The sequence below is a fragment of the Coregonus clupeaformis genome, unplaced genomic scaffold (genome assembly GCF_020615455.1).
Source record: "Coregonus clupeaformis isolate EN_2021a unplaced genomic scaffold, ASM2061545v1 scaf0373, whole genome shotgun sequence".
In the NCBI taxonomy this organism is placed as follows: domain Eukaryota; kingdom Metazoa; phylum Chordata; class Actinopteri; order Salmoniformes; family Salmonidae; genus Coregonus; species Coregonus clupeaformis.
The window spans coordinates 72,501-91,975 of record NW_025533828.1 but is presented as its reverse complement, the minus strand read 5'-3'; the positions used below and the strand labels follow the sequence as shown (position 1 = coordinate 91,975).

At 45.9% G+C, this 19,475-nt stretch overlaps 1 protein-coding gene across 2 annotated transcripts in view; it reads right to left on the bottom strand.

The window, feature by feature from the left end:
• acad9 (acyl-CoA dehydrogenase family, member 9) overlaps positions 1-19,475 on the bottom strand; it is a 71,552-nt gene that overhangs the window by 25,563 nt on the left and 26,514 nt on the right. Inside the window, exons 12-14 of one of the 2 annotated variants that reach the window (XM_041870470.2) lie at positions 16,917-16,996; positions 15,731-15,857; positions 6,069-6,146 (exon numbers count right to left, since the gene is read on the bottom strand). In XM_041870470.2, the coding sequence (XP_041726404.1) occupies positions 6,069-6,146; positions 15,731-15,857; positions 16,917-16,996 (285 nt within the window). The remainder of the gene's footprint in view (positions 1-6,068; positions 6,147-15,730; positions 15,858-16,916; positions 16,997-19,475) is intronic. The other variant, XM_041870471.2, reaches the window with a different exon arrangement.

Sequence of the window (19,475 nt, the reverse complement as noted above, 5' to 3'; positions counted from 1 at the left end):
TAGCTAGCTAGCGGGTAGCTACTGGTAACGATTAGCAACGCTGGAGAGCTGGTTCCAATGTTAATGTAGTGCTAGCCAACGTTTAATTTTTTGCTGCGTTATGCGTTATGAAAGGAACTAGACACGGACTTGAATTATCTGTTTAGTGTGCTAACACACTCTTGGCAGTTTGTTGTAACCAAGTATTGATGCTAAATTGTGTGTTAATGGATGCTAGCTTGCAAGTTAGCTACGGCGTCATAGCTAGGCATCGTGGGTTGTTGTGTGTAGTTACTGTGTCTTGGCAGTGCCGGCTGTAGCACGAAGCGAGCTACCTAGCCGTTTTTTCGAACAGAGTCAGAGTCAACACAATAGCCATTGTGTGCCGGGTGTAGCACGAAGCTAGCTAGCTAGCCGTTCTTCAAACAAAGTCAACACAGTGGCCATTGCTAACTACCCAACACGACCAGCTAACTGTACGGTAGTAGCTAAATACAATATACTTGTCCTAACTAGCCAACGTCTAATCATTGCTGCGTCATGAAAGGAACTTGACACAGACACGAATGATCTGTTTAGTGTGTTATCACACTATTGGTGGTTTGTTGTGACCAAGTGTTGGTGCTAAACGGTGTGTTATTGTTATTGGATGCTAGCTTGCTAGTTAGCTATGGTGTCATAGTTGGCTAGCTGAATAAAGTGGGTTGAGTCTATTCCTTTAAACATTGAACCGCTGTGGTTCACAACAATTCTGATTTCTAAAGGCGGAAGTTGGGAGAGTTTTTGTTCGGGTGGTTCAGTGAAACAATTTTAGTTTCTGAGGTAGACGTTTTTGGTGAGGGAGGCCCTGCTCTCTCCGCTCCCAGATGCTTAGCTCATTTCATTCCGATCTCCTCTGCATTTTTGTAGCCATTTGCTACAGCCTGTCAACTATGCCTCTGCCTATCCCTGTTCTCTCCTCTCTGCACAGGCTACACAAACGCACCACACCGCGTGGCTGCTGCCTCTCTAACCTGGTGGTCCCTGCACGCACCACCCACGTGGAGTTCCAGGTCGCAGGCAGCCTCTGGAACTGCCGTTCTGCTGCCAACAAAGCTGACTTCATCCCAGCCTATGCCAACCTCCAGTCCCTCGACTTCCTGGCGCTGACGGAAACATGGATCACCACTGAAAACACTGCTACTCCTACTGCTCTCTCCTCGTCTGACCATGTGTTCTCGCATACCCCGAGAGCATCTGGTCAGAGGGGTGGTGGTACAGGAATCCTCATCTCTCCCAAGTGGACATTCTCAATTTTTCCCCCTAACCCATCTGTCTATCTCCTCATTTGAATTCCATGCTGTCACAGTCACTAGCCCATTTAAGCTTAATATCCTTGTCATCTATCGCCCTCCAGGTTCCCTTGGAGAGTTCATCAATGAGCTTGACGCCTTGATAAGTTCCTTCCCTGAGGATGGCTCACCCCTCACAGTTTTGGGGGATTTCAACCTCCCTATGTCCACATTTGACTCATTTCTCTCTGCCTCCTTCTTTCCACTCCTCTCCTCTTTTGACCTCACCCTCTCACCGTCCCCCCTACTCACAAGGCAGGCAATACGCTTGACCTCATCTTCACTAGATGCTGCTCCTCTACTAATCTCACTGCAACTCCCCTCCATGTCTCCCGACCACTACTTTGTTTCCTTTTCTCTCTCGCTCTCCTCCCACACTACTCACTCTGCCCCCTACACAGATGGTAATGCGCCGCCGCAACCTTCGCTCTCTCTCTCCCACTACTCTCTCCTCTTCCATCCTATCATCTCTTCCCTCTGCTCAATCCTTCTCCCTCCAATCTCCTGATTCTGCCTCCTCAACCCTCCTCTCCTCCCTTTCTGCATCCTTTGACTCTCTGTGTCCCCTATCCTCCCGGCCGGCTCGGTCCTCCCCTCCAGCTCCGTGGCTTGATGACTCATTGCGAGCTCACAGAACAGAGCTCCGGGCAGCGGAGCGGAAATGGAAGAAAACTAAACTCCCTGCCGACCTGGCATCTTTTCACTCCCTCCTCTCTACATTTTCTTCATCTGTTTCTGCTGCTAAGGCCACCTTCTACCACTCTAAATTCCAAGCATCTGCCTCTAACCCTAGGAAGCTCTTTGCCACATTTTCCTCCCTCCTGAATCCTCCTCCCCCCTGTGACTGCAGGCCGCCCAACAACCTGCCCGCTTGACCCCATCCCCTCCTCCCTTCTCCAGACCATCTCCGGTGACCTTCTCCCCTACCTCACCTCGCTGATCAACTCATCCTTGACCGCTGGCCATGTCCCTTCCGTCTTCAAGAGAGCGAGAGTTGCTCCCCTTCTCAAAAAACCAACACTCGACCCCCACTGATGTCAACAATTACAGACCAGTATCCCTTCTTTCTTTTCTTTCCAAAACTATTGAGCGTGCCGTCTTTAGCCAACTCTCTTGCTATCTCTCTCAGAATGACCTTCTTGATCCAAACCAATCAGGTTTCAGGACTGGTCATTCAACTGAGACTGCTCTTCTCTGTGTCACGGAGACTCTCCGCACTGCTAAAGCTAACTCTCTCTCCTCTGCTCTTGTCCTTCTAGACCTGTCTGCTGCCTTTGATACTGTGAACCATCAGATCCTCCTCTCCACCCTCTCCGAGCTGGGCATCTCCGGCGCGGCTCACTCCTGGATTGCGTCCTACCTGACCGGTCGCTCCTACCAAGTGGCGTGGCGAGAAGCTGTCTCCGCACCACGTGCTCTCACCACTGGTGTCCCCCAGGGCTCAGTTCTAGGCCCTCTCCTTTTCTCCCTATACACCAAGTCACTTGGCTCTGTCATATCCTCACATGGCCTTTCCTATCATTGCTACGCTGACGATACACAACTAATCTTCTCCTTTCCCCCTTCTGATAACCAGGTGGCGAATCGCATCTCTGGCAGACATATCAGTATGGATGACGGATCACCACCTCAAGCTGAACCCTGGCAAGACGGAGCTGCTCTTCCTCCCGGGGAAGGACTGCCCGTTCCATGATCTCGCCATCACGGTTGACAACTCCGCTGTGTCCTCCTCCAAAAGTGCGAAGAGCCTAGGCGTGACCCTGGACAACACCCTGTCGTTCTCCGCCAACATCAAGGCGGTGACCCGCTCCCTGCAGGTTAATGCTCTACAACATTCGGAGAGTACGACCCTGCCTTACACAGGAAGCGGCACAGGTCCTAATCCAGGCACTTGTCATCTCCCGTCTGGACTACTGCAACTCGCTGTTGGCTGGCCTCCCTGCCTGTGCCATTAAACCCCTACAACTCATCCAGAATGCCGCAGCCCGTCTGGTGTTCAACCTTCCCAAGTTCTCTCACGTCACCCCCCTCCTCCGCACACTCCACTGGCTTCCAGTTGAAGCTCGCATCCGCTACAAGACCATGGTGCTTGCCTATGGAGCAGTGAGGGGAACGGCACCTCTGTACCTTCAGGCTCTGATCAGTCCCTACACCCAAACGAGGGCATTGCGTTCATCCACCTCTGGCCTGCTGGCTCCCCTTCCTCTGCGGAAGCATAGCTCCCGCTCAGCCCAGTCAAAACTGTTCGCTGCTCTGGCACGCCAGGACAGCGGAGTCACTCACCACCTTCCGGAGACATTTGAAACCCCACCTCTTTAAGGAATACCTGGGATAGGATAAAGTGTTCCTTCTACCCCCCCCCCCAAATTGTAAAGTGGTTATCCCACTGGCTATAGGGTGAACGCACCAATTTGTGAGTCGCTCTGGCTAAGAGCGTCTGCTAAATGACGTTAATGTGCCCTTGAGCAAGGCACTTAACCCTAATTGCTCCTGTAAGTCGCTCTGGATAAGAGCGTCTGCTAAATGACTAAAATGTAAATGTAAATGTAAATGTAAATGTAAATGTCAGGGGAGGTCTGGATGCCTTCTATAGAATACAGTAGGACTAAAGGAGTCTGTCCTGAAAACAGGCACACGTCAGGGGAGGTCTGGATGCCTTCTATAGAATACAGTAGGACTAAAGGAGTCTGTCCTGAAAACAGGCCCACGTCAGGGGAGGTCTGGATGCCTTCTATAGAATACAGTAGGACTAAAGGAGTCTGTCCTGAAAACAGGCCCACGTCAGGGGAGGTCTGGATGCCTTCTATGGAATACAGTAGGACTAAAGGAGTCTGTCCTGAAAACAGGCCCACGTTAGGGGAGATCCTCTCTGAAGTTCTGGAGACTTCAATAGACCCAGACCTGCTTCTGATAATCCTGGGAGTGTCCGATTCCCTAAACGGATTAACCAACTCCCAAAAACAACTAATCTCTTACAGTCTCATTTCGGCAAAAAAATGTATCTTGTTGTTTTGGAAAAGGAGGGAAGCGCCCTCTACCAAATTATGGCTCAGCGAAGTGGCAAAAACTGTACACTTAGAAAGAATTAGATATATTCTGAACAATAAATTATCAACATCTGATCAAATCTGGCAGCCTTTCCTCTCTTACCTGGACCAGTCGGCGCTGTGAATTTGTACTTTTTAACGCACTCTCAATTGTCATATTGTAATCTACCTTTGGGCAGCGTGTGCTGGCCCCGACACCCGAGCAGTCGGTAGGGGAATAGGGTGGAATGGGGGGGGGATAAAGGGGGGTATAAGTGGGGGGGGTTACATCTACCCTTTTTTCTTTCTACCTGTCCCTGTTCTGTATGTCGTGTTTTGTAATATTTGTTTTGTGTCCAGAACTCTGGGTCTTGTTGTTCATGTCTGTTCTCTTATGTTTAGATAAGAACTGTACACATGTCTTTCATACCTATACACCATTCTTGTGTATGTTCAATAAAAAATATTTGAACAGAAAAAAATAAAAAATAATAATAATAATAAAAATAAAAAAATATATATATATATATATTTGAGATTGATTATTGAATTATCATTGATTTAGTTCAGTCTTATCAAACGCTTAAACATATTTAATAATGATCTCTTACCTAGCTTGATGACTGTGGGCATTGTTCTAAATAGAGACAGCTAGAAGGGCCATGGGTCATATTAGATTGTGAAGATTGAACATTAGATGCACCAAAAAATGGGAGGACCCCCAGACCCTCCACCCAAGTTATGTCCCGTCCCTCGCCCCCTTCTAAAACAAAAGGTGCGCCTCTGGTGTGCAATAATAGTGTTTAACATGATTTCTGAATGACTACCTCATCTCTGTACCCCACACATACAATTATCTATAAAGGTCCATCAGTTGAGCAGTGAATTGAATTTCAAACACAGATTCAACCACAAAGACCAGGGAGGTTTTCCAACGCTTTGCAAATAACCTATTGGTACATAAAAAAAAGTATTTAAAAAAAGCAGACATTGAATAACCCTTTGAGAATGGTGAAGTTATTAATTACACTTTGGATGGTGTATCAATACACCCAGTCACTACAAAGATACAGGCGTCCTTCCTAACTCAGTTGCCGGAGAGGAAGGAAACTGCTCAGGGATTTCACCATGAGGCCAATGGTGACTTTAACAGTTAGAGGTTAATGGCTGTGATGGGAGAAAACTGAGGATGGATCAACAACATTGTAGTTACTCCACAATACTAACCTAATTGTATTAAGTGAAAAGAAGGAAGCCTGTACAGAATAAAAAGATTCCAAAACATGCATCCTGTTTGCAATAAGGCACTAAATTAAAACTTCAAAGAAATTAACTTTATGTCCTGAATACAAAACATTATGTTTGGTGCAAATCTTTGTCATCGTTAAGGACTGGGTAGTTTTTAAGGATTAATAAAATTAACAAAATGGAGCTAAGCACAGGCAACATCCTAGAGGAAACTTTTAGCAGGACAATAACCTAAAACACAAGGCCAAATCTACATTGGAGTTGCTTACCATGAAGACAGTGAATGTTCCTGAGTGGCGAGTTACAGTTTTGACTTAAATCTACTTGAAACGCCTTAAAATAAATCTACTTGGGAAGACCTGAAAATGGTTTTCTAGCAATAATCAACAACCAACTTGACAGAGATTGAAGAATTTTGGAATAAGTCAAGGGGTATTAATACTTTCTGAAGGCACTGTATATACATAATAAGGCTATAATGTACCTTTCCATATCTGTACAGCAGGTTCTCCACTGTGGAGCCAAACTGGGCCACGTTCTGCTCCAGTTTCCTGGCACTGTCCTGGGAGAGAATAGGGGACAGGGAAACCATGACTTCATTCACTCTTTAGATCAGGGTTTCCCAACCCTCTCCTCGGGCACTGTCCTGGGAGAGAATAGGGGACAGGGAAACCATGACTTCATTCACTCTTTAGATCAGGGTTTCCCAACCCTCTCCTCGGGCACTGTCCTGGGAGAGAATAGGGGACAGGGAAACCATGACTTCATTCACTCTTTAGATCAGGGTTTCCCAACCCTCTCCTCGGGCACTGTCCTGGGAGAGAATAGGGACAGGGAAACCATGACTCCATTCACTCTTTAGATCAGGGTTTCCCAACCCTCTCCTCGGGCACTGTCCTGGGAGAGAATAGGGGACAGGGAAACCATGACTTCATTTATACATTAGATCAGGGTTTCCCAACCCTCTCCTCGGGCACTGTCCTGGGAGAGAATAGGGACAGGGAAACCATGACTCCATTCACTCTTTAGATCAGGGTTTCCCAACCCTCTCCTCGGGCACTGTCCTGGGAGAGAATAGGGGACAGGGAAACCATGACTCCATTTACTCATTAGATCAGGGTTTCCCAACCCTCTCCTCGGGCACTGTCCTGGGGAGAGAATAGGGACAGGAAACCATGACTTCATTTATACATTAGATCAGGGTTTCCCAACCCTCTCCTCGGGCACTGTCCTGGGAGAGAATAGGGGACAGGGAAACCATGACTTCATTTATACATTAGATCAGGGTTTCCCAACCCTCTCCTCGGGCACTGTCCTGGGAGAGAATAGGGGACAGGGAAACCATGACTCCATTCACTCTTTAGATCAGGGTTTCCCAACCCTCTCCTCGGGCACTGTCCTGGGAGAGAATAGGGGACTGGGAAACCATGACTCCATTCACTCTTTAGATCAGGGTTTCCCAACCCTCTCCTCGGGCACTGTCCTGGGAGAGAATAGGGGACAGGGAAACCATGACTTCATTTATACATTAGATCAGGGTTTCCCAACCCTCTCCTCGGGCACTGTCCTGGGAGAGAATAGGGGACAGGGAAACCATGACTCCATTCACTCTTTAGATCAGGGTTTCCCAACCCTCTCCTCGGGCACTGTCCTGGGAGAGAATAGGGGACAGGGAAACCATGACTTCATTTATACATTAGATCAGGGTTTCCCAACCTCTCCTCGGGCACTGTCCTGGGAGAGAATAGGGGACAGGGAAACCATGACTTCATTTATACATTAGATCAGGGTTTCCCAACCCTCTCCTCGGGCACTGTCCTGGGAGAGAATAGGGGACAGGGAAACCATGACTTCATTTATACATTAGATCAGGGTTTCCCAACCCTCTCCTCGGGCACTGTCCTGGGAGAGAATAGGGGACAGGGAAACCATGACTTCATTTATACATTAGATCAGGGTTTCCCAACCCTCTCCTCGGGCACTGTCCTGGGAGAGAATAGGGGACAGGGAAACCATGACTTCATTTATACATTAGATCAGGGTTTCCCAACCCTCTCCTCGGGCACTGTCCTGGGAGAGAATAGGGGACAGGGAAACCATGACTTCATTTATACATTCCATTCACTCTTTAGATCAGGGTTTCCCAACCCTCTCCTCGGGCACTGTCCTGGGAGAGAATAGGGGACAGGGAAACCATGACTTCATTTATACATTCCATTCACTCTTTAGATCAGGGTTTCCCAACCCTCTCCTCGGGCACTGTCCTGGGAGAGAATAGGGGACAGGGAAACCATGACTTCATTTATACATTAGATCAGGGTTTCCCAACCCTCTCCTCGGGCACTGTCCTGGGAGAGAATAGGGGACAGGGAAACCATGACTTCATTTATACATTCCATTCACTCTTTAGATCAGGGTTTCCCAACCCTCTCCTCGGGCCCCCCCAGACTTTCTAGCAGTTTTGTTTTAATCCTAAACTGGCACACCTGATTCAATTAGTCAAAGTCTTGATGATTAGTCAAAGGCTTGATGATTAGTTGACTAATTACATCAGGTGCACCAGTTTAGGGTTAAAACAAACATGTGGAATGTCTGGGGGGCCCGAGGAGATAGTTGGGAAACTCCGCATTAGATCATTCCTACCAAAGTGACAGAATGGTTTAAAAACATCATGTGACAGAATGCAGGGTTAGCACATAAACATCATGTGACAGAATGCAGGGTTAGCACATAAACATCATGTGACAGAATGGTTCATAAACATCATGTGACAGAATGCAGGGTTAGCACAGTAAGTAACAAGTCAAATTCAAGGACTTAAGTACTTTTTCAAGCAATAATGTTTATTTTCAAAGACCATCAATATTATGCAATTGTTATCTAGTCGCCACCAGATGGCAGTATATCGCCACCAGATGGCAGTATATCGCCACCAGATGGCAGTATATTGCCACAACCGCATGAAAAACCCAACTAACTTACTATTCATCACTATCTTACAAGTTCTAATCAATAATACGTTGTTTCACTACTTATTGACTACATACAGGAGTGGTAAGTCAGTATTGATGATGTTTTAATTTGAGTAGTGATGAGCAGAGTTTTGGGACATGCCTACTGGTGAACAAACATTTCCTATTTGCATTACTACACAATTCCAGCTTAATTACTGTTTTTTGTGGGAATCTACAACTTAACCTCTTAAGGATCGGACCCTTTTTTTCCCATTTTTGTCTAAAATGACAAACCCAAATCTAACTGCCTGTAGCTCAGGACCTGAAGCAAGGATATGCATATTCTTGATACCATTTGAAAGGAAACACTGAAGTTTGTGGAAATGTGAAATGAATGAAGGAGAATATAACACATTAGATCTGGTAAAAGATAATAATAAAAATAAAATAAAAAGTGTTTTCTTTGTTTTTTTTCATCATCTTTGAAATCCAAGAGAAACAATATAATATTGCAGTTTAAGCTTTCTGCCCATATAAGACATGTCTATGTCTAGGAAAGGGTTAGGGTTAGTTTCAGCTTTCTGCCCATCTAAGACATGTCTATGTCTAGGAAAGGGTTAGGGTTAGTTTCAGCTTTCTGCCCATCTAAGACATGTCTATGTCCAGGAAAGTTTGCTGTTACTTACAACTGTCATTCTAATCACATTAGCGCACATTAGCTCAACCGTCCCGTATACGGGACACTGATCCCGTAGAGGTTAATAGCTACAAAAAAGCGTCTTGCTTCCGACTGGCAGCTTTAGTGTCGCCGGTCGGGAGAAGGGCAGATGGGCTGTGTGAGGAAATTGATTGGACATGATTTGGAAAGGCACCCACCTGTCTACATAAGGTCCCATAGTTGACAGTGCATGTCAGAGCAAAAACCGAGCCATGAAGTCGAAGGAATTGTCCGTAGAGCTCAGAGACAGGATTGTGTCGAAGCACAGATCTGGGGAAGGGTACCAAAAGAACACAGTGGCCTCCATCATCCTTAAATGGAAGAAGTTTGGAACCACCAAGACTCTTCCTAGAGCTGGCTGCCCGGCCAAACTGAGCAATCGGGGGAGAAGGACCTTGGTCAGGGAGGTGGCCAAGAACCCAATGGTCACTCTGACAGAGCTCCAGAGTTCCTCTGTGAAGATGGGAGAACCTCACAGTCAGTATCTGGTGCGGTAGGAGGAAGGCTGCCGTTTTACAGCTCTCTAACCAATTGCACTATTATGTGTGTTTTTTCGCGTTATTTTTAATTTATTTTGTACATAATGTTTCTGCCATCGTCTCTTATGACGAAAAAGAGCTTCTGGATATCAGGACAGCGATTACTCAGCTCGTATTGAACAAATATTTTTTTCTTCAACGAGTCGGACATCTTACAGACACCCGACAAGGCCCAAATCCCCGTCATTCGCATGAGGAAGAGACGGAGATATCGTGGACGTAGGTCGGGGTGCCTTGTAAGCCGACGGCGAGCGAGTAAACTGCCTCATCCATCAATCCTATTAGCCAATCTTCAATCATTGGAGAACAAATTGGATGACCTAAGATTACGGTTATCCTACAAACGGGACATTAAAAACTGTAATATCTTATGTTTCACCGAGTCGTGGCTGAACGACGACATGGATAACATACAGCTGGCGGGATATACGCTACATCGGCAGGATAGAACGGCTGACTCTGGTAAGACAAGGGGTGGCGGTCTGTGTATATTTGTAAACAACAGCTGGTGCATAAAATGAAATACTAAGGAAGTCTCGAGGTTTTGCTCGCCTGAGGTAGAGTATCTTATGATAAGCTGTAGACCACACTATTTACCAAGAGAGTTTTCATCTATATTTTTCATAGCTGTCTATTTACCACCACAAACCAATGCTGGCATTAAGATTGCACTGAATGAGTTGTACAAGGCCATAAGTCAACAGGAAAACACTCATCCAGAGGCAGCGCTACTAGTGGCCGGGGACTTTAATGCAGGGAAACTTAAATCCGTTCTACCTCATTTCTACCAGCATGTTAAATGTGCAACCAGAGGGAAAAAACTCTAGACCACCTTTACTCCACACACAGAGACGCATACAAAGCTCTCCCTCGCCCTCCATTTGGCAAATCTGACCATCATTCTATCTTCCTGATTCCTGCTTATAAGCAAAAACTAAAGCAGGAAGCACCAGTGACTCGGTTAATAAGGAAGTGGTCAGATGACGCAGATGCTAAGCTACAGGACTGTTTTGCTAGCACAGACTGGAACATGTTCCGGGATTCTTCCGATAGCATTGATGAGTACACCACATCAGTCACTGGCTTCATCAATAAGTGCATTGATGATGTCGTCCCCACAGTGACCGTACGTACATACCCCAACCAGAAGCCATGGATTACAGGAAACATCCGCACTGAGCTAAAGGGCAGAGCTGCCGCTTTCAAGGAACGGGACTCTAACCCGGACGCTTATAAGAAATCCCGCTATGCCCTCCGACGAACCATCAAACAGGCAAAGCGTCAATACAGGACTAAGATTGAATCGTACTACACTGGCTCTGACGCTCGTCGGATGTGGCAGGGCATGAAAACTATTAGACTACAAAGGGAAGCACAGCCACGAGCTGCCCAAAGACACAAGCCTACCAGACGAGCTAAATCACGTCTATGCTCGCTTCGAGGCAAGCAACACTGAAGCATGCATGAGAGCATCAGCTGTTCCGGATGAATATGCGATCACGCTCTCCGTAGCCGATGTGAGTAAGACTTTTAAGCAGGTCAACATTCACAAGGCCGCAGGGCCAGACGGATTACCAGGACGTGTACTCAGAGCATGTGCTGACCAACTGGCAAGTGTCTTCACTGACATATTCAACATGTCCCTGACTGAGTCTGTAATACCAACATGTTTCAAGCAGACCACCATAGTCCCTGTGCCCAAGAACCCTAAGATAACCTGCATAAATGACTACAGACCCATAGCACTCACGTCTGTAGCCATGAAGTGCTTTGAAAGGCTGGTAATGGCTCACATCAACATTATCCCAGAAACCCTAGACCGACTCCAATTTGCATACCACCCTAACAGATCCACAGATGACGCAATCTCTATTGCGCTCCACACTGCCCTTTCCCACCTGGACAAGAGGAACACCTACGTGAGAATGCTATTAATTGACTACAGCTCACCGTTCAACACCATAGTGCCCTCAAAGCTCATCACTAAGCTAAGGACCCTGGGACTAAACACCTCCCTCTGCAACTGGATCCTGGACTTCCTGACGGGCCGCCCCCAGGTGGTAAGGGTAGGTAACAACACATCTGCTACGCTGATCCTCAACACGGGGGCCCCTCAGGGGTGCGTGCTCAGTCCCCTCCTGTACTCCCTGTTCACCCATGACTGCATGGCCAGGCACGACTCCAACAACATCATTAAGTTTGCCGACGACACAACAGTGGTAGGCCTGATCACCGACAATGATGAGACAGCCTATAGGAAGGAGGTCAGAGACCTGGCTGTGTGGTGCCAGGATAACAACCTCTCCCTCAATGTGAGCAAGACAAAGGAGATGATTGTGGACTACAGGAAAAAAAAGAAGACTGAGCACGCCCCCATTCTCATCGACGGGTCAGTAGTGGAACAGGTTGAGAGCTTCAAGTTCCTTGGTGTCCACATCACCAACAAACTATCATGGTCCAAACACACCAAGACAGTCGTGAAGAGGGCACGACAAAGCCTATTCCCCCTCAGGAGACTGAAAAGATTTGGCATGGGTCCTCAGATCCTCAAAAAGTTTTACAGCTGCACCATCGAGAGCGTTGCATCACAGCCTGGTATGGCAACTGCTCGGCCTCCGACCGCAACGCACTACAGAGGGTAGTGCGTACAGCCCAGTACATGACTGGGGCCAAGCTTCCTGCTATCCAGGACCTCCATCCCAGACGGTGTCAGAGGAAGGCCCTAAAAATTGTCAAAGACTCCAGCCACCCTAGTCAGACTGTTCTCTCTGTTACCGCACGGCAAGCGGTACCGGAGCGCCAAGTCTAGGTCCAAAAGGCTTCTTAACAGCTTCTACCCCCAAGCCATAAGACTCCTGAACAGCTAATCATGGCTACCCGGACTATTTGCATTGCCCCCCAACCCCACCCCACCCCCTCTTTTATGCTGCTGCTACTCTGTTTATTATTTATGCATAGTCACTTTAACTCTACCCACATGTACATATTACCTCAATTACCTCGACTAGCTGATGCCCCCGCACATTGACTCTGCACCGGTACCCCCTGTATATAGCCTCCATACTGTTATTTCACATTGACTCTGTACCGGTACCCCCTGTATATAGCCTCCCTACTGTCATCTTATTTTACTGCTGCTCTTTAATTATTTGCTATTTTTTACTTAACACTTTTTTTATTTTCTTAAAACTGCGTTGTAGGTTAAGTGCTTGTAAATAAGCATTTCACTGTAAGGTCTACACCTGTTGTATTCGACGCATGTGGCAAATGTGATTTGATTTCAAGAAGGACAACCATCTCTGCAGCACTCCACCAATCAGGCCTTTATGGTAGAGTGGCCAGACAGAAGCCACTCCTCAGTAAAAGGCACGACAGCCCGCTTGGAGTTTGCCAAAAGGCACATAAAGACTCTCACACCATGAGAAACAAGATTCTATGGTCTGATGAAACCAAAATGGAACTATTTTGCCTGAATGCCAAGAGTCACGTCTGGAGGAAACCTGGCACCATCCCTACGGTGAAGCATGGTGGTGGCAGCATCATGCTGTGGGGATGTTTTTCAGCGGCAGGGACTGGGTGACTAGTCAGGATCGAGGGAAAGATGAACGGCACAAAGTACAGAGAGATCCTTGATGAAAACCTGCTCCAGAGCGCTCAGGACCTCAGACTGGGGCAAAGGTTCACCTTCCAACAGGACAAAGACCCTAAGCACACAGCCAAGACAACGCAGGAGTGGCTTCGGAACAAGTCTCTGAATGTTCTTGAGTGGCCCAGCCAGAACTAGGACTTGAACCCGATTTAACATCTCTGGAGAGACCTGAAAATAGCTGTGCAGCGACTCTCCCCATCCATCCTGACAGAGCTTGAGAGGATCTGCAGAGAAGAATGGGAGAAACTCCACAAATACAGTGGCTTGCGAAAGTATTCACCCCCCTTGGCATTTTTTCTATTTTGTTGCCTTACAACCTGGAATTAAAATGGATTCTTTTGGGGTTTGTATCATTTGATTTACACAACATGCCTACCACTTTGAAGATGCAAATGTTTTTGTTGTTGTTGTGAAAAACAAGAAATAAGACAAAACAACTGAAAACTTGAGCGTGCATAACTATTCACCCCCCCCAAAGTCAATACTTTGTAGAGCCACCTTTTGCAGCAATTACAGCTGCAAGTCCCTTGGGGTATGTCTCTATAAGCTTGGCACATCTAGCCACTGGGATTTTTGCCCATTCTTCAAGGCAAAACTGCTCCAGCTCCTTCAAGTTGGATGGGTTCCACTGGTGTACAGCAATCTTTAAGTCATACCACAGATTCTCAATTGGATTGAGGTCTGGGATTTGACTAGGCCATTCCAAGACGTTTCCCCTTAAACCACTCAAGTGTTGCTTTAGCAGTATGCTTAGGATCATTGTCCTGCTGGAAGGTGAACCTCCGTTCCAGTCTCAAATCTCTGGAAGACTGAAACAGGTTTCCATCAAGAATTTCCCTGTATTTAGCGCCATCCAGTTTCCCAGTCCCTGCCGATGAAAAACATCCCCACAGCATGATGCTGCCGCCACCATGCTTCACTGTGGGGATGGTGTTCTCGGGGTGATGAGAGGTGTTGGGTTTGCACCAGACATAGCATTTTCCTTGATGGCCAAAAAGCTACATTTTAGTCTGACCAGAGTACCTTCTTCCATATATTTGGGGAGTCTCCCACATGCCTTTTGGCGAACACCAAACGTGTTTGCTTATTTTTTTCTTTAAGCAATGGCTTTTTTCTGGCCACCCTTCAGTAAAGCCCAGCTCTGTGGAGTGTACGGCTTAAAGTGGTCCTATGGACAGATATTCCAATCTCTGCTGTGGAGCTTTGCAGCTCCTTCAGGGTTATCTTTGGTCTCTTTGTTGCCTCTCTGATTAATGCCCTCCTTGCCTGGTCTGTGAGTTTTGGTGGGCGGCCCCCTCTTGGCATTTTTGTTGTGGTGCCATTTTCTTTCAATTTTTTAATAATGGATTTAATGGTGCTCCGTGGGATGTTCAAAGTGTCTGATATTTTTTTATAACCCAACCCTGATCTGTACTTCACAACTTTGTCCCTGACCTGTTTGGAGAGCTCCTTGGTCTTCATGGTGCCGCTTGCTTGGTGGTGCCGCTTGCTTGGTGGTGCCCCTTGCTTAGTGGTGTTGCAGACTCTTGGGCCTTTCAGAACAGGTGTACATATACTGAGATCATGTGACAGATCATGTGACACTTTGACAGATTGCACACAGGTGGACTTTATTTAACTAATTATGTGACTTCTGAAGGTAATTGGTTGCACCAGATCTTATTTAGGGGCTTCATAGCAAAGGGGGTGAATACATATGCACGCACCACTTTTCCGTTATTAATTTCTTAGATTTTTTTTAACAAGTTTTTTTTTTCATTTCACTTCACCAATTTGGACTATTTTGTGTATGTCCATTACATGAAATCCAAAAAAAAATCCATTTAAATTACAGGTTGTAATGCAACAAAATAGGAAAAACGGCAAGGGGGATGAATACTGCAAGGCACTGTAGATAGTCTACAGGTGAGCCAAGCTTGTAGCGTCATACCCAAGAAGACTCGAGGCTGTAATCGCTGCCAAAGGTGCTTCAACAAAGTACTGAGTAAAGGGTCAGAATACTTATGTAAATGTGACATTTCAGTAAAAAAATAATATACATTTGAACAATTGTTAATGTATTTTTAAACAGTTTTCACTTTGTCATTACGGGGGCTTGTGTGTAGATTGATGAGGAAAAAAAACAAATTAATACATTTTATAATAAGGCTGTAATGTAATAAAATGTGGAAAAAGTCAAGGGGTCTGAATACTTTCGGAATGCACTGTAGTACTGCATATGAGGTATGTGCCGTCCCATTCAGTCAAGGTCAATGTTAGGGGTTAAAGGTTAAATAAGGTACGCACCGCCAGAGCAGGATGCACCACCCCGTCCCTCCCAGTCAGTCCCAGGTCCACCTTCCTCCCCAACGCGTCTCCCAACTTCCTGCCCAACATCTCCAAGGCCATGCCCACATTCCCCTTCTTCATCTCCCTGATTGGACAAGGCAGAGAAAGACAGGTGACACGTTCAGAATGTTGCAGATAGAAATGTCATGAATTGAGGTGATCAGAATCCCCATTCCACATGATACACTATATATACAGCAGTATGTGGACACCCCTTCAAATTAGTAGATTCAGCTATATCAGTGACACCCGTTGCTGACAGGTGTATAAAATCGAGCACACAGCCATGCAATCTCTATAGACAAACATTTGCAGCAGAATGGCCTTACTGAAGAGCTCAGTAACTTTCAATGTGGCACCGTCATTGGATGGCCCCTAATGACGCCAGGACAGCGGAGACACTTGAAACCCTACCTCTTTAAGGAATACCTTGAATAGTATAAAAGTAATCCTTCATAACCCCCCATAAAAAACAAACTAAAAAACAAAACAAAGTGGTTGTCCCACTGGCTATCATAACTTGAATGCACCAATTTGTAAGTCGCTCTGGATAAGAGCGTCTGCTAAATGATGTAAATGTAATGCCACCTTTCCGTCAACTCTTAACGCTACATAATACAATGACATTCTAGATGATTCTGTGCTTCCAACTTTGTGGCAACAGTTTGAGGAATGCCCTTTCCTGTTTCAGCATGTCAATGCCCCTGTGCACAAAGCAAGGTCCGTACAGAAATGGTTTGTTGAGATCGGTGTGGAAGAACTTGACTGGCCTGCACAGAGCCCTGACCTCAACTCCATCGAACACCTTTGGGATGAATTGGAACGCCGACTGCGAGCCAGGCCTAATCGCCCAACATCAGTGCCCGACCTCACTAATGCTCTTGTGGCTGAATGGAAGCAAGTCCCCGCAGCAATGTTCCAACATCTAGTGGAAAGCCTTCCCAGAAGAGTGGAGGCTGTTATAGCAGCAAAGGGGGGACCAACTCCATATTAATGCCCATGATTTTGGAATGAGATGTTTGACGAGCAGGTGTCCACATACTCTTGGTCATGTAGTTTATCTTAAAAGGTGCAATATGCAGAAATGAGAATGACAGATCTATAACTCATATTTCGTTACATGTTGCAGCTTTAAGTTACTTACTTGATTTTGCCGGTCAGTATTTTACCAGCATACTGCATCCCAGTCAGAGCTATGTACATCCTCAGGATTTCATTGGTGCCCTGAAGACACAGAACAACGTCAAGTAAAGACCTACAATCTGACATCTTCATATCTACAGTAGATACGGTGTCTTCAGAAAGTATTCACACCCCTTGACTTATTCCACATTTTGTTGTTACAGCACAAATTTAAAATTGATTAAATATTAATTTTTCACCCATCTACAGTGAGGGGAAAAAAGTATTTGATCCCCTGCTGATTTTGTATGTTTGCTCACTGACAAAGACATGATCAGTCTATAATTTTAATGGTAGGTTTATTTGAACAGTGAGAGACAGAATAACAACAAAAAAATCCAGAAAAACGCATGTCAAAAATGTTATAAATTGATTTGCATTTTAATGAGGGAAATAAGTATTTGACCCCTCTGCAAAACATGACTTAGTACTTGGTGGCAAAACCCTTGTTGGCAATCACAGAGGTCAGACGTTTCTTGGAGTTGGCCACCAGGTTTGCACACATCTCAGGAGGGATTTTGTTCCACTCCTCTTTGCAGATCTTCTCCAAGTCATTAAGGTTTCGAGGCTGACGTTTGGCAACTCGAACCTTCAGCTCCCTCCACAGATTTTCTATGGGATTAAGGTCTGGAGACTGGCTAGGCCACTCCAGGACCTTAATGTGCTTCTTCTTGAGCCACTCCTTTGTTGCCTTGGCCGTGTGTTTTGGGTCATTGTCATGCTGGAATACCCATCCACGACCCATTTTCAATGCCCTGGCTGAGGGAAGGAGGTTCTCACCCAAGATTTGATGGTACATGGCCCCGTCCATCGTCCCTTTGATGAGGTGAAGTTGTCCTGTCCCCTTAGCAGAAATACACCCCCAAAGCATAATGTTTCCACCTCCATGTTTGACGGTGGGGATGGTGTTCTTGGGGTCATAGGCAGCATTCCTCCTCCTCCAAACACGGCGAGTTGAGTTGATGCCAAAGAGCTCCATTTTGGTCTCATCTGACCACAACACTTTCACCCAGTTCTCCTCTGAATCATTCAGACGTTCATTGGCAAACTTCAGATGGGCCTGTATATGTGCTTTCTTGAGCAGGGGGACCTTGCGGGCGCTGCAGGATTTCAGTCCTTCACGACGTAGTGTGTTACCAATTGTTTTCTTGGTGACTATGGTCCCAGCTGCCTTGAGATCATTGACAAGATCCTCCCGTGTAGTCCTGGGCTGATTCCTCACCGTTCTCATGATCATTGCAACTCCACGAGGTGAGATCTTGCATGGAGCCCCAGGCCGAGGGAGATTGACAGTTATTTTGTGTTTGTTCCATTTGCTAATAATCTCACCAACTGTTGTCACCTTCTCACCAAGCTGCTTGGCGATGGTCTTGTAGCCCATTCCAGCCTTGTGTAGGTCTACAATCTTGTCCCTGACATCCTTGGAGAGCTCTTTGGTCTTGGCCATGGTGGAGAGTTTGGAATCTGATTGATTGATTGCTTCTGTGGACAGGTGTCTTTTATACAGGTAACAAACTGAGATTAGGAGCACTCCCTTTAAGAGTGTGCTCCTAATCTCAGCTCTTTACCTGTATAAAAAGACACCTGGGAGCCAGAAATATTTCTGATTGAGAGGGGGTCAAATACTTATTTCCCTCATTAAAATGCAAATCAATTTCTAACATTTTTGACATGCGTTTTTCTGGATTGTTTTGTTGTTATTCTGTCTCTCACTGTTCAAATAAAACTACCATTAAAATGATAGACTGATCATTTCTTTGTCAGTGGGCAAACGTACAAAATCAGCAGGGGATCAAATACTTTTTTCCCCTCACTGTAGATAACACTGTAGATCGATAGATAGATAATGTATTAATCTATGAGGGGAAATATCAGGTCTACACACAAGACTGCTCATTGCTGTCTTATCTGAGCCTAGTTCCATCTAATGTTCCATCTAACTGTATCTGGTCTGTCCAGGTGGCTGTTGGTGCTAACCCAACCACCCGACTATATGTGGTCATGTGAATATCTGAACCCAACCCTAACCAGCTAATATAGAGGCTACAGTCAAAGATGGCAGAACGATTTTTTAACTGCAGGATTTTTTTTGCCTGATTTAGATACAGTGGGGAGAACAAGTATTTGATACACTGCCGATTTTGCAGGTTTTCCTACTTACAAAGCATGTAGAGGTCTGTAATTTTTATCATAGGTACACTTCAACTGTGAGAGACGGAATCTAAAAAATCCAGAAAATCCAGAAAATCACATTGTATGATTTTTAAGTAATTCATTTGCATTTTATTGCAATTATTTGATCACCTACCAACCAGTAAGAATTCCGGCTCTCACAGACCTGTTAGTTTTTCTTTAAGAAGCCCTCCTGTTCTCCACTCATTACCTGTATTAACTGCACCTGTTTGAACTCATTACCTGTATAAAAGACACCTGTCCACACACAATCAAACAGACTCCATGGGTTATCAGTAAACCCGCGCATCACCAGTATTTAGTCTGTCAAGGTGGATATCTGCCCTAT